Below are 15,346 nucleotides of genomic sequence, written 5' to 3' on the forward strand. Positions count from 1 at the left end.
CCAGGAACAGCTTCGTGAGCCTCTCCCAAACGCCACCCACTGTTCTAATGGACTTTTCCAGGGAGAGCAGGGAGGCTCTGTGACCGGGGAAGTTTGGAAGCTCGCCGCGGTTTTAGCAAGGTCTGTTTCCTGGAGGACACCGGGGAGGGGGGGGTCCCCCCTCTGCTAATTCAGGGGGTGGCCCAACAAGTTTAGTTGCAGCTACGCCGTGCTCACAGCTCCGACAGACGTGGGGACGCCACCCTCGGGGAGCACACTCGGTGCATGTGTGTGTGCATGCACGCACGGCTCCATGCGTGCACGTGGGCGGTATCTGCTAAGCCTCCAGGCCTCGGCACATGGTGGGAAGCTCTGACCTATAAAAACAGAACAAGAACTTGGAGATTCGAGGCGCTGATAACACTTATGAAGGCGGCTGATAAGGAATGCCCACAGACGTTCATAGCTCTTCTTGAGCGAGGGGAAAACACTCATTTTTCCCCCACTCAGTGGGTCGTGAGAACATTTCTGATGTTCTGCGAACACTTTCTAAGAAATGTTGAAAATAAAGAACGTTTGCCGCACGATTCAGCCCGGCGAGAAACACACTGCTTTTGTGAAGATGCGCGCTGTCCCGGGACAAGCTGTGCCGCGGTGCCCAGACCTGGGGTCCGTGCCCACCAGTCCTGCCGAAAACCTCCTCGCGGCTCCAGCGTGTTCTCGGCTACCAGCCCTGGGATGCCCAGCACAGCAGAGCTTGTGCAGACGTGCCGGGAGCTCGGACCTCTGCGTGTCACGGCCCTGCTCCTGGCACCCCTGGGTTACTTTCCAGGCGGCTGAGTGAAGGCTGAGCATTAGCAGATTAGTGGCTAACTAATGATTTTGAGCAATAATACTTTCTTAAAAAAAAATGACCCTTGTTTTTATTTCTTTCTATTATTTGTTTTTTAAGATTTTACTTATTTATTCATGAGAGACACAGGCAGAGGGAGAAGCAGGCTCCATGCAGGGAGCCCGATGCGGGACTCAATCCTGGATCTCCAGGACCACACCCTGGGCCACCCAGGGATCCCCGACCCTTGTTTTTATTTATTTTTTTTCCCAACCCTTGTTTTTAGATGCTTGTGCTATCTCGTGAACACTATCAAAAGCCAGCTTTCTTTTCTCCTTCTTTATTGCAGTTGTATATGGGGCCGATGGCTTTAGGGATTTTCACGCACTAATTCCCAAATCTTTCTCCCGTAAGTATATGCCTTGCTTCTGGAAAACAGAAACACGTATCCATTTCATACTCCATTTCCATGGTGTGAGTACTGTGAATGCATGATTCTCCCCATCCTGGCCATTCCACGTCTGCCGTCCAGGGCATCGCTGACCCAGTAAAGTGCATGTGTGACCCTTGGGCCGTTGGAAGGTGCACTGTGGATCATGCCTTTCGTTGTGGCTGTGGGGTAACAGGGGTAGAAGGGACGCGAGCGCTCAGTTGTTGCTCTGCCAAAGCCGGTCATCAGCCCTGCCCTCACCACGCTCAGCGTCCCCTTGCGAGCGAGCGTGGGGATGGCCAGACTTCCTCTCCCCACGAGACAGCCCAACGTATTCGCACGATGACTTTTGCAAATCTGTGGGACGGGAGGAAGATACACACTCTCCTTCTGTTGCTCTGAGGTATTAATTTCAGAACCGAGAAGAGAAACACCGCGGGGCTCGGGGCCGTTGGGCTGCGGTGCGGTACCTCGCCGCCCGAGCACACACGTTAGTGCCTGGTGCGCGCAGGACGTTCCTGATCTGAGCTGTTAAAACCAAAAGCAGATGTTGATTTCATTTTTAGGTCTGGGGAGATGAGAACCCATAGATAGGTGAGGGCAGCGGCTTGGAGGGAGCATTTTAGGGACTGGAATGTGCTTTTTAAACATTTTTTTTAAATGCTTTAAAATATTTAAAGGAACCCGAATTGGTCGCCTCCTTTGGCCCGAGGCCTCCGAGCCTGCACTAGTAAATTCCCCGCTGCTGTAAAGCAACACCAGCAAACAGGGTGTGCTCGTTAACACCGCAGCCGTTGCTGATCCAGGCACAACCCCAAAAGGTGTCAGTAACGGTAAAAGTAGGCTGCTGACATCCTGCTCATCAGAACTGTTTGACGTCTAAAGGATTTAGCACCAACCCAGATCAGAGATTGCTTTCCCAGGACGTGAACGTCGTCGAGATCTTTCTCTAACCAAACTTCCTTTGGTTCAACTTGGAAACAAGAGCTTGGGACTTATCTCTGGGAGACGCGGATGTGGGTATACGTGTCCATATGTGCACGTACGTGCGTGTGGGTGCTCATACGATCCCATAAAACACGAAGGTGCCAGGACAGAGAGGTTTGGAGGTGAGCCCTCGTGCTGCTGCGAGGTTGAGAAGTCAGATGCAAACACGTTCTGAGATGTTTTCACTAAACCCGAGGGAGGTTCCGGGGCAAGCATTCGGTGATGTGCTCACGTAAACATACGTGCTACGTGCAGATTTTATAAGGTCGATGATACATGTTTTGATAGATGCCGGTCTGGTCTAGACGTTTATGCAAATGGCTTCACAAGGTTTCTGCAGCTCTCTCCTTCCTCCCCACCCCCTCCCAGCTCCCCAGACTGTGAATACCCTCCCCTCCCCCCTGCACAGAGGGCTGTGCACCTGGAGGACTTCCCGCCTCCCCCGCCCCCAGCAACCCAGCTGCCCTGGGCCGACACGGCCGCCTGCTGCAGAGGGTGGAGAATTGCCCCAGTCGCCCCTCCTCGTCTGTTTTCCTTCTATGAAAATTAAAGACATGACCTGTCTGACCCCGCTACCTCCTCCATCCCAGTTTCTGTTCCTAGTCACCTGAGGAAAACGTACACGTGCTTGTAAACCATGACCTTGTCAGACTCCTCCTCCTCCGCCCCTGACTTCTTTGCATTTAGAGGCCAAAAGTATCAAAGAATGATAAAGATGCCTCATCGTGCATCTTCACAAGGAAAATACCCCTACGTTTTATTGGGTCTTTTTTTCTTTTTTTTTTCTTTTTTTTTTTTTGGTTTTTGTTGGATGTGGCGCCCACACGGGTCTTGAATTCATGACTCTGAGACCATGACCTGAGCCAAGATCAAGAGTCAGACCCTTAACGGACTGAGCCACCCACGTGCCACCCCCCCCAAACCTCCATGTTTTAAATGATAGAAGTTATAACAAGTTGCTTTATGAGCTTAAAGATGCTTAAAAGTTCTCCTAAATCTCTCTTAGAGGCAGCAGAAAAGCATCTACAGACTGCCTCTTCATCTTAAAATTTAATTTAATTACGCTCATTCAAGACCCCTTGTCAGTGTGGTTCATTCCCTTTGAGTTTTGCTTGCTAGTCACTGGTTGCAGAAATATTTCTGTCTCCCATTTTTTTTCGTTCACGGTAGGGAGCCCTCGAGGCTCGATCGGTAGTGGCTTCAACTCATACTCTAGGGACGATTCCAGAATGTCTTCTCCATGGAAAAGCACAGTCAGAGGGTCCAACATTTACCTTACCAGTAAACAGGAAGACGTATCCCAGAAGGGCACGGAGCACGGGGAGGAAGCGCAGCCCATCTGCCGGGGGGACTGCCAGGGCACGTTATGCATTAAAATGGTTTAATCATTCATGAGTTCGTGCAGTGCTTGGCAGCACATGGAGGCCCCTCGGCCCCACTGACCCTGAGCTCCCTGGACTCTCCAGACTCTCCAAGTGCCAAACTTGTCTATGGGCCGAGGTCCACCCGGCCGTAGGGACCTGGGGGCCTCTCTTAGGTCTGCTGTGTTACTGATAACATAGGCGGCCTCTACGTTATGTAACAAGAATACTTTGACTTAATGGAAAACCGCATCTGAGAAGGAAAGTAGCTTTTGGCTCTTCCAGATTCGAAGACATCCGCTCTTAATATAAGCCTCATTTATTAAATAATGAAATGGGGCCCCTGTCCGTGCACTCCCGGTAGTCGGCGGCGGAAGAGCCGCAAGGTTAGGCCTGAGCCAGAGCGTTCGGGGGTGGAGAAGCGCCGGAGTCTCAGCTCATGTTCTATATTTAATCGCTTCAATTCAATTCAGTATTGTACTGAGTTCAACATTTTTCTAAGTGGTGGAGGGATGGAGTTGCAAAATATTTATGAGTAGGATCCCCACATTGAGCGAGAGCCTAGCGTCTCCTAGACACGATGGTCGCCTAAGCAGTTCCAGCTCCGTGAAGATGGAGCAGGGGAGGGGTTTAGGAGTCCAGGGAGGGCACAGCCAGTTGCCGTGAGCCCCGGCTGGCTCAGAAACATCATCCGAAGGCCGGACCGAAGTACAGTGAACACAAACACGGGGAGAGCCGCTATTTCATGGAACCGACTGGGCAGGTGGACGTGGGCCATTCAGGGAGACCAATGACGAAGGACGGGAGGACGCGTCCTACCGCAGCTGGCCTTTCTCAAGGGGATAGAGGAGGAATCTTGCCAGGTCCCTCGGCTGGGCTCCAGGCCGGGAGGTAGACGGCTTCAATGAAGCCAGTCATCTGCCGTGAGCCCTTCGTTAGGTGGAGCAGCCCCTGGTGCCCTCGGCTTCTGCAGGCTGGTGGGATTCACCGTAACAGGCCCAGGAGCGCAGCACTGGACAGGCCTCCCGAGTCCTCCCTGACACGTGCAGATGCAGAAGGTGGTCGAACAGACACAAACGTCTGCAGACGCCGCCCCCACCACCCCCTCGGGTTCCATGAGCGAGAGGCCACCCTGCCGGGCCGCAGAAGGAGCCTGCCCCCCGGTGCCACCGCCGCGCCGCACTGTGCAGGGCCGCCCTGGCCTCCCGCTCTCCCGTCCAGCCTCCTCCTCTCGGCCCCGCAGTTGTTCCTCTGAGCTTGTCCAGCCCCGTGGACGCCCCCAGAGTGTCCAGACCTCACTGACGTCCTTCCTTCCTTCTGACCGCTTCACACTGTGCTCGTCCCTTTCAAAGGACACGTACAACCTGCACCCAGTGCTGGACTCCGAGGCTACGTCTTCTGTTTTTTTTTCCTTTTTCCAGCCACATCACTAATTGAGCCAAAACCCCCAAAACCTTTTTCACCTTTAAATGAGTGAGGCCGACACCGCCCCCATCCTGAGTTTGTGTTATTTTTTTTTTTAAATGTATTTTAATTTAGGGGACTTGACGTTTATGTCTGTTAGATTGCAATTTTGAGACCAGCGTGTCATGACTTTATTAGGATACGTTCACGCTCTGAGCCTCTGAAGATCATCAGCCCGTTGCCCGTGTTATCCTCCTAGCCAGAGGGGACACCCCATTTCCACGGACACCCTCCTCGGTGGGGGGCAGTCCCTCTCTCCTGCATGGCCAGCACCCACTTTGCATTTGTTCACAGAGGTGGGAATGCTGAAGGGAGCCTGCTGGAAGGTCTCTCTCCCCTCCCTCTGCCCCTCCTCCTGCTGTCTCTCAGATATGTAAATAAATCCTTAAAAGAGAGGAAAACAAAAAGATAGCTTCTTGCCCAGATTTAGAGAGCTTTCCCCTATGCTTGGCCCTGGAGCGCCCGTGGTGGACCGTGTGGCCCTCCGTGACGTCCCCGGGACCCCTGGCCACTCCCCATCGTCCTTTCCCCCTTGGTCCCTACAGACCTTTCCTGTGCTAACGTGGCCTGGCACCTGTCCCCAAAGTGCTAGCAAGCTTCCAGCCCTGGAACACCGTGCATGTGCCACCCGACTCCTACCCGGAAACGTGGGCGGTGTCTGCTCCCAGGGACACGTGTGGCTCCCTGCCCTGGCCCCAGCGGTCCGCGGCGCTCTCCGCGCTCCTGCCCTCAGAGACCCGCTGTGTGAGCAGCGTCTCGAGCTCCTGTCTATGAGCTGGGCCCCTCCCCTCAGGCAGTGCCTGGGGTCCACGGGGTCTCAGGGTCGCTCCTACTCAGCTCTCGCGCCACTGGAGCCTCCTGTGCATACTTTGGTTCTGTTGCAGTTCTCGAAGAAACTGCCACACGGCGTAAGAGCACTGAGAAAGTCACGTTATGGCTGGTGGCACGTCTGGGTGGAGGGCGCCCGTGGTACTTAAGATGACACCCATGCTGTGCTTCTCACCAGGCCGCCCTCGCCTCCTTCCTTCCTGACGCAGCTTCGCCCCCGCGGCAGGTGGCCACGCGTCACCCAGAGGGTCCCCCCGATGCTTTCCCGCCCTCCCTGCCCTCTCATGGGGAAGGGCCCACCCGGTCGCCAGCACCACATGCCGCAGAGCAGGCCACCAGGTCACAGCAATATCCGTCTTCCTTGGCACCAGGAGCCCTGGTTTCTGGCACGTGTACTTTTGAGAAAGCGAGGCTCAGTTCCCTCCGTGTCCCCGCACTTCTCCAGCCACAGGGACACAGGCCTAGAGCTTGGTCGCAGTGCACAGGCTGACGCACCCGCCACACCAGCAGTCAGGCCTAGAATGCCCCAATCTCAGGCGGGGGTCGGGGGAGCAGCTGGATGATTTGACGTGATCCCAGGTGAAGGAGTTCAGGAGTCGTGGAAACTTGACTTTCATGCTTCCAGACCATTCTAGCACCGAGCCCAGCGATAATGAGACCCTAGGGAATGTGCTTCCACCTGAAAGCGAGTCAAGTGCGGTGTGCCTGGCACAGGGTCCGTGTCGCAGACGTCACTGGGGGGGGTGAGGGGACCCTCCATGGACGGCTCTGTAGGGAATGTGCTCCCACCTGCCCCGTCCAGTCCCCGTGCTCCTGGGTTTATCACCAAGTCCTCACCACACCCCTGGCGGGTCAGTGCCCCCTTGACGGACATGAAAACCGAGGCACAGGGGAAGTGGGTGACCTGCCCCCCGAGATCAGCGCGTGGGAGGAGTGCAGCCGACCCGCCGGCCACGAGCGCCCACTGCAGATTCTGGGCTGTCCACCCATGATCAAAGGGCTGGACAGAATGAACCTGGAGTGTCACTAACGGGGCAGATTGTTTAAAACCGTGGTCTCAGACGTGACTGTGCATCCGAATCCCCCGGAGGGCTCGTGAAAACAGAGTCCAGCCTGTCGGGGGCACACCGGAGAATTGGCCCTCCCGCAAGTTCTCAGTTGATGCTGATGCTGCAGGTTCGAGGACCAAGCCTGGGGACCCACTGGTTCAAAATGTCGATGCGAGATTCCGCAGTCACCATTACAGAGCATGTCACTGTTTCTTGCACTTGGCAAAATTTACCTGCCCCCCCCCTTAATCTATGGAGGCCATGATGGGAGCGATGGCTTTCGGGGTCGCTGCAGTCTCTCCTCCGTATGATAGTGTGGGACCCATCGGTGCACCCCCGGGCTGTGCCTCTGAAGGATGCACACGCAGTGTCTCTGATTTGCTTTACCTACAAAAATACGTGAATGGCCGAGATAACTGCCCTCGATGTGACTTAAAGGGACAGGAACGCAGACTGAGCCGGGGACCCGAGTGCTCCTGAGCAGCAGCCCTCGGCCTCCCCCCGGCTGGGGCTGCCCCCGCTCCGATGAGCTGGCGAGGTCGGTTACCTCCACACGCCCTTCCACAAAGCCACGTAAGACGTTGCGACTCTGCCCCGGGGCACAGGGCGTGTGGCCCCAGGGGCTAAAAACGGGAGCGTGACCGTGAGCCAGACAGCACACGGAAGTCCTGCGGAAGTCCTTGGGGCCCCCGTGGCCGGAATTGGGAGCGGGTGCCCGCAGAGCTTTGCCCCAGAGTGCGTTAACCCGGGCCGCGGGCAACGGCCACCTCCGGGAGGGGGAGGTTTCTCAGGCTTGACGACCACTTGGGGTGTTGCCCGCGGCCGGCAGGAGGCAGCTTGTGAGGTCAGCACTTACCTGCGGGCCCGCCCGGCTCCCTGGCACCTGCCCCCGGAGCCCGCGGGGTCCCCGCCCCAGCCCGGGCTGCGGTCCCCGGGAACCTCCTCTGCTTTGACGCGCTGTCTTTTTGCTGCTGTGCTGTTCTGTGTTGTTTTGTTTTGCTGTTTTTTTTGCGATGACACTGAGTGGCACCTGTATTGTGTCTTTCAGCCAGTAATGTTAAAGTAGAGGCTCAGAGTGATGAAGAGAATGCGCGTGCCTGTGAGCTGAATGGGGAAGAATGTGCGGAGGATTTACGAGTGCTTGATGCTGCGGGAGAGAAAATGAATGGCTCCCACGGTGGCCAAGGCGGCAGAGCTTTGTCGGGAGCTGGAGGCATTCGACTTCCTAACGGCAAACTAAAGTGTGATGTCTGTGGGATAATTTGCATCGGCCCCAATGTGCTCATGGTCCACAAGAGAAGCCACACTGGTAAGGCCTGGTGCAGTTCCTCCCTTGGTGGCCTGGAGGGGTCCGCGGGTGTAGCCGGAGGACGCGCCCTGTCTCTCGGCGCCGCTCCCGGTCTGTTCTCCTGGACCAGCAGCCGGGGGGGCCCTCTCAGCCCGCGCCGAGCCGACGCCCTAGAGCGGGGAGGCCGGGGGCGCTAAGAGCCCCACGCGGCTCCCCGCTGCCCCACGACCACACAGACCTAACAGAGAGCGAGCCGCAGAAGGCGCCTCCTCCGGGGGGTCCCCCGGGAATCCATGAGTGAAATGTGCCTTTCGGAAAACCGGGGTCACAGAGCTGGGGTTTCAGCAGCGTGAGCGGGCACCGGAGGCGGCGGGCGCAGCGTTCCGTGGAGCCGGGGGCAGTTGTCCCCGGGCCAGCCTCGGAGCGACTGCGGCTGCCGCCCGTTTCCGTCAAAGACGGGATGGAATTTCCCAGCAGGGCCTCTGTCTGTCTGTCTGTCGGAGGCTCTGGAAGCATCAGAGAAGGCCGTATTCCGTGTCCAGACAGGAAGGAAGGAGGACAGCGTGGGGCCCCGGCTGTGCCGCGGCTCACCAGGTGCCCTCACCCCGGGGTCGCCCCCCAGGTGCCCGGGCGCAGCCAGCCACCAGCCCCCGCTCTCCCGCCAGGACCGGGGGGTCCCCTTGGACGGCCCCAGATGGCCTTCGAGGTATCAGAGGGCCACATCGCGTCCTTAACCGTAGGCAGGAGCGTCCTCAACGGCAGAGGAACTTGACTCTGCACGACAGAGTCACCTCCCCTAGTGGTCACTGCAGGGTGAAACACGAAAGGCGGAAACCCGAGGCTTGGCTGCCCGCCCGGGGCTGGTACTGGGGGGCTGGGGGGCCGTCCTGGAGCCAGCACCTGCCGCCCTCCGCAGGGGGCGGAGGAGAAACAAAACGTGACAGGTGACGTGCTTATTGGCTCTGGAGGCACAGCAGGGTCATAAGATGACTTAGGGGAACAGGAAGGAGACCTGGAAATCGCAGCCTTGCGTGATGCCCACCCTCCCCCGCCCCCCTGGGCCAAACAAATCCACGACCGTCAGAAATTTAGCAGGAATTCAGAAAAATCATTGAGGAAATCCGCTGGCTTGTCAGCACACGCAGGTCTCTCTCCCTGGAGCTGTGATTTTTTTTCTCCCCCCCCCCCCCCCCCCCCCCCCCCCCCCGGCATCTGAACCCGGGCGGCCTCCAACGTGATGCCTGCCGTGTGCGAGCGACGCGCCTGGAGAGGCCCCGGGTCTGTTTAAGTCAACGCGCGTCTTCGACAAAGACGTAACTTCTCCAATTAAGCAGACTTTGCTTTCCCTAATGGGCCCCTTCATCCTCAGATTATCCCGTGCGCTAGAGCCCTCACCTCCAGCCCTAAGTAAAGCTCGCGTGAGGGTAGGAGGGTAGTCGGGCTCTCCCCTCTGGTAACGCCTCGGAAATTAAAGCGAAGGTAAGTTACCTGCTGATAGACGCTTCACAGGATCCGCCGGGCCCGCGTGAATGCAGCCCTGACGGGCACCAGAGCTCACAAGCGAATTACTTTCCTGCTAATTCATGTAAAGCCTGCCTATACTGTGAAAATTCGCTTAAATAAATATTTGATAAATGAATCAAATTCTGGCATGGTAAATTGCCAAAATATAATGACTCCTGCCCCGATAAAAGGAATAATTGCATTTAATGAATAGACCTGCCGAGGACAGATATGCAGAGCAGCACCGGCTGTTTGCGGCCCACTTCTCCCCACAGCCAGCGGCCAAGAGCCAGGCACACAGCATCACGCCGATTCCTTCACTCACAGGACAAGTACATTCCGGGAATAGGGACACGCAGACCGTCAGGTTTATGGTTCCCAGCCTGGCTTTTATTTAAAAAAAAAAAAAAAAAAAGCAAAGCCCTGCAGCAGTAAACGGGTGGATGGTCTTCAGGCTGTGCTCCCCCTCGCACGACTGGGGAGGGTCGCAGGGGGATCCAGGAGCACATCGGCCAAGCAAGGTCTCCGCGAGTAGACGATGCCAGGACGGGTCCCATTTCCTTGGGATGCGAGTGGAATATGCTAGAAAAGCCACGCTCTGCTGACTGTCACTCCCACCCCGACCTTGCCAAGTTTCCAGTGTTTCGAGAGAGGTGCTCCTCAAACCGGAGGCCCCCCGGGGTTCCCTCGGGACACCCTCCAGCTCCCAGGGCCAGTCTCCCCACCTGGGCAGGGGCCGCGGGCGCCGCTCGCTGAACTTCCATCCCCAGCTCTGCTGCTCAGTTTCTTCTTTCTTTCCTTCTTCTTCTTCTTCTTTTTTTTTTTTTTTTTTTAACTCAAGTGTGATAGCACTGCCTCCCCCGCCAGCCACCACTTCGGGGCTGGTGTGAGCCTCACAGGGGACGGGGTAGGAGGCAGGCCGGGCCGGGGAAACCCCGCCTGCAAATGTGCCGCGGTGTCGACCTGGAGGATGGGACTTTGAACGGTCGACAACAGTGTCTGAATGGTGGTAACTGTGTGCGGGCTCCTCTGCGGGGCAGGAAGGCACAGGGACCAGGACCAGCGTCCAAGGACAGTCTGCTCCCGGGTCTGGCTGCAGCGGGCCCAGCTCACCCCCGGCTCGGGGATGCATTTTGTGACCTACCTTCCGATAGACCCTCCTAAATTTTCTGATGGAGGCATCGTGAAGCCCTGTTCGTTTTCTTCCCACTGGAGTTAGAGGGGCTCCGACGTGCCTGCAGAGAGGCCCTCAAGGGGCACATCCGTACGGTCCCCGAGAGTAAAACCTCAATTTTGAGTCAGTGATGATAACGTCTGCGTCCCGCCGGGGATAAGAAGCGCAGCCGCGGATCGCCCGGCGTCCCTTAGCCCGGGATCTAGCCCGGCGAGGGAAGCCGCCTAGAGCTGAGCCCCGGGTTGTCCCTTCGGGGCTCGCTGGCCTCGGCAGCCTCCGCGTCCTCGTGTCACACCTTCTGCCGGCGCAGGCAGTCAGCGACAGATGCCAGCAAAGCTTGCCGGCAGGAGTGAGACGCCAGGCACAGCCGGGGGCACGAGGACGCTTGACTCAAACTAGAGACAGATTTCACTGTGTAAGCAACGGCCTTTCCTTCCTTCCTGCCTGTCCTGCGGGAGGGGCGCACGGCCTTCCCGCTCCGTCCCCGGGTCCGCTGCAGCTCAGGGACGACCCGGCCTCCACGGCGGGGTCCGACCTGTCCCCCCTGCCCCAGCCTGCAGATCTGCAGCACCTCGTCAGCATAGGAGGGCAGACCTCACACAGCCAGCTGAGCTGGCTTTGGGTCACCCGTGTCCCTCACTAGGTGCATTTTGTGGGGCATCAGCTCTCCCGGCTGCCTGCCCCGCAACATCCAGCCTCAGGTCCTCTCTGTCGGGATCCCTGCGCCCGGGGACCAATTACTTCTCTTTCCCTTGCATCTACTTGGAGCTAAAATATGCACATCCACGCACGAGTGTGACGGAGGCCCAGAAGCGTTTCTAATAGATGATGATCTGTCTCTGCTGGAGGTTCCTGGGGGCCGCCCGGCCGCGAGCTCTTTGACTCTCCTGTCCAGTACTGACCTGCGACCCAGGGATTCAGTTCCAGCTCATTAGCTTTGCTGTCACCTTCCCACCGAGCCGACTCCTTGCGCAGCCAAGTCCAACCCAGAATGCAGATTCAGCAAGACACCGAGGTGCCGGGATCCCTCCCGCGGGCCTCTAATTAAATTTCATTTTAAAGTAGTTTCAGATTTTACGGCCGCACACCTGTCGGGCCCACTGAACAATAGGAGCGAGGACAACCATGACACCCAGGGGCTGGTGTCAACTTTTCCATTTAAGCCGGTGTCGGTTTTAACGGCACCCGACGCGCTTCTACGGCTTGCGTCTGGCAAGTGCCACCTCATCCACCAAAACCGCATGAAGCAATCGGGAAAATCGTTAAATATACATTTTCACACATTCTTTCTTCCTAAGAAAAACCCATTACCAGGAAGTATGTGTGTATGTGTATGTGTGTGTGTGTTTTCATGGTATCTCAACAGCAGATACCGTGGGCACATAGAGCTCTTCTAAAAAAAAAAAAGAGAGAGAGAGAAAAAAAAAGAGAAAGAAAGAAAGAAAGCGAGCACCTGTTGTTTTCCAAAGAGCTTGAGCGTGTGCTTAAAGCTGGCAAGCGTCATGCTCTTCCCACACGAGGCCCAAGTGAGACGGTGGCTGACGGGGAGCCCGAGACCCAGCGTGCTCAGTGGCGCGTCCCTTTCCCGCAGATGCCTGCGTGTCCATCCCTTTGTGGGATCCGAGCCCATGGGGACGGCGCTGCCACGCGCAGCCTGGGTTCCTCGCTGTCCCAGCCGCCGCTCCACCCCGACGCCCCTCAAAGAATCCCTAATAACCCCTGGGTCGCATCCCGTAGGCTATTGGCACTGAACACACAGCTGCTCTGGGGGTGTCAGCCAGCGGCAGCTCAGTGGCTCCGGGACTGAGAGGAGACGAGGAAGCAGAGGCCTGGGTGCGCGGAGGCTCGGACGCCCTGCCCCCGGGGACCCGGGCCTCTCCGTGGACCATGTGGAGCATCCTTCACAGTTCCTTAACTTCTCATTTTATTCAATCTTCCTCCCTCTCTCTCTCTCTGAGCCTCACACTCTCTCTGTCTCCTTCCTGATTTGCCTGCGTAGGGACAGACAGGTAATGGAGAAGAAATTGAAAGGCAAAATACAGGAAAAATGTAAATGAAAAGAAGTTATTATAACTGTTATAATGAAGTGCCTTTCATTTAAATATAAGAATGTAACGCTGAAATGAACTTGTGATCCTGAAATGCATTTTTAATGAGTTTCCTTTTTATTTTGCTGCTTCAGTGGCATATTTTAAAGACCCTTTGAAAAAAGCCACATTAAAAACCCCACCAAATGCCACAACACGCAAAATTGGATATTGGTTTATTCCAAAACTGCTGATCAGGAAGACTGGCTCTTCATCACAAAATGTTGCAGTCACTTTATTTAAATGAGTTTGAATTTGCATTGTGATGTGCCATTCTGATTTAGGGGGAAAAAATTAGATTTTCAGATCAAATTGACCCAAGCAGCGAAGCGTTACGGAGCTGGCAGGTTGAGTCTGAAAGCGCCGTGTTCCATCAAACCTGCAGCCGGTGGGAGCCCGCGGGCCCCGTGGGCGCCCAGGCCCCCGCGCCCAGGCCCGGCCTCACCGCTGCCCTGTCCTCCTCCCAGGGGAGCGGCCCTTCCAGTGCAACCAGTGCGGCGCCTCCTTCACGCAGAAGGGCAACCTGCTCCGGCACATCAAGCTGCACTCCGGGGAGAAGCCCTTCAAGTGCCACCTCTGCAACTACGCGTGCCGCCGGCGGGACGCCCTCACCGGCCACCTGAGGACGCACTCCGGTAGGTCCTCGGGCGCAGGTGCCAGGCCGCCCCCAGCCCCCGGGTCACGTGGGTGTGCACATGCGTGGGGGCACCCCCCCCCACTGCCACCACCACCACCACCACCATGGGGGCCCGGCCCCGGGAGCGTGGGAGCAGTGCCCCCCGGGACCGAGCTGTGACCCCCGCGGAGCCCAGGACCCGGAGGGACAACATGCCCATGCACACGTCCCACTTTATGGAGGCTGTTTCCAAGGAGGCCTCCTATGCCCGGGGCATCAGGGGAGCAGGGCTCGTGCATGGGGTTTGGCTGGCTACCCACCCCCAGACAGTCTCCTGGTCCCCTTCTTGAGGTTGGTGGTTGAGCCCCATGCATTCCTGCTTTACACCGAGGAACCCGGGGTGGTCGCCATCCCAAGGCTGAGAGGTCCAGTGAGCGGGGCCTGCAGACGTCTGTCCCGACTGGGGACACCCGCCCGTCCCCCAGAGGCTCAGCTCCCCGTCTGGGCCTGAGCCCGACCCGTGCCACCAGCCAGTGAGACCTCAGCCGAGGGGCCGCATTGTAGTAGACGCATCCCAAACAGCCCAGAGTCTCTGAGCACGGTAACCCCCCAACGCCTTACCCGTCCCCAGGCACCCCAGCGTGCGAAGCATCCGCCCATCTTTGATCAGGTCCCACCTCCTGCCTCCTGAGGAATCTTCCTTGCGATTCTATCAAGGGGCCCCACGGTCTTCCAGGCCAGAGGAGCAAAGCTCAGGCCGCTCCGCCCAGCGGGGATACCTCACCCCGGCCCTCCCAGAGCTCGTCATCCAGACCGTGGGGTGGTCAGTGACTTCTCCGGAGCAGGACCCTGTTGGAGAGGAGGAGGCTCCGACCAGCTCCCTCCCGATATCCCCAGATCCACACTCTTCCCCCCAGAAGCGGGGCGCCGCATCCCTGGGGAATACATGCCTGGAATCGGGCTGTCTCCTCTCCGATGTGATGAATGTAGTTCATAGCCAGGGTCTGGTGGCCTGTCCCTCAGTCACGGAGCAGGTACCGAGCGCCCAGGGGCCCGGAAGGAAGTAGAGCACCAACGTGTCACCAGTGTGATGACACAAGTGTCTGAAGGGACGTGGGAGTGCAGGGAGGGGACCGTCAGCCTCCAGGGAGGCCTCAGGAGGGACTCCCCGTAGACGGAGAGGCTTGAGCCCACATGGAAAGGAGAGTGTCGAAGGTTTACCTTCAGAGAGGTTCCACCCGCGGGCGTAATTCCGTACAGGACCCTACAAGGGGCCGGGGTACGCACCTTAGCTGGGTTGTGGCAAGCACAGTCTTTCTCCTGGAGCGGTACCTGTAAGAGCTCGCCAAGAGCTGAGAGGGTGCTTGCGGCCTTCCCGGGTGCAGCCAAGCCATCTCCTCTCCATGCTCATCCCCTTCCCGGTCGTCAACACAGGGGAGGTTCCCAAAGTGCTCTTTAATTGGAGCAGTGTGATGATGTGGGTGAGCTGCTTAACATCTCCCGAGAAAGGAGCTGTCCCGAGCTGCAAGTCAGCAGCGGGGTGACGGTGGGGCTGGTGCCTCCCAACCTCCCCCCCAACCTGGGACGTGGCACATGCTGAAGACTGGGGAGGGCTTTGCCGGAGGGGACAGGTTGAACAGATGCCTCCCCCAACGTGGGAGGTTGACAATGAGCCTTTTTCATTGTTTACGTGTGTCAATAATGAGGAGCAAGTGTGTCGTCCCTAGAAGTGAAGGTGTACGGGGAAC

General features: G+C 57.5%; 1 protein-coding gene across 10 annotated transcripts in view; it reads left to right on the plus strand.

Annotated features, from left to right (window-relative positions):
* The window catches only part of IKZF1 (IKAROS family zinc finger 1), a 92,613-nt gene that overhangs the window by 58,092 nt on the left and 19,175 nt on the right, over positions 1-15,346 (plus strand). For 6 of the 10 annotated variants that reach the window (XM_041723191.1, XM_041723190.1, XM_041723189.1 and 3 more), the window contains exons 4-5: positions 7,979-8,239; positions 13,450-13,617. In XM_041723191.1, the coding sequence (XP_041579125.1) occupies positions 7,979-8,239; positions 13,450-13,617 (429 nt within the window). The remainder of the gene's footprint in view (positions 1-7,978; positions 8,240-13,449; positions 13,618-15,346) is intronic. The other 4 variants (XM_041723195.1, XM_041723196.1, XM_041723197.1 and 1 more) reach the window with 1 other exon arrangement.

The sequence above is a fragment of the Vulpes lagopus genome, chromosome 11 (assembly GCF_018345385.1).
Source record: "Vulpes lagopus strain Blue_001 chromosome 11, ASM1834538v1, whole genome shotgun sequence".
Taxonomy (NCBI): Eukaryota; Metazoa; Chordata; class Mammalia; order Carnivora; family Canidae; genus Vulpes; species Vulpes lagopus.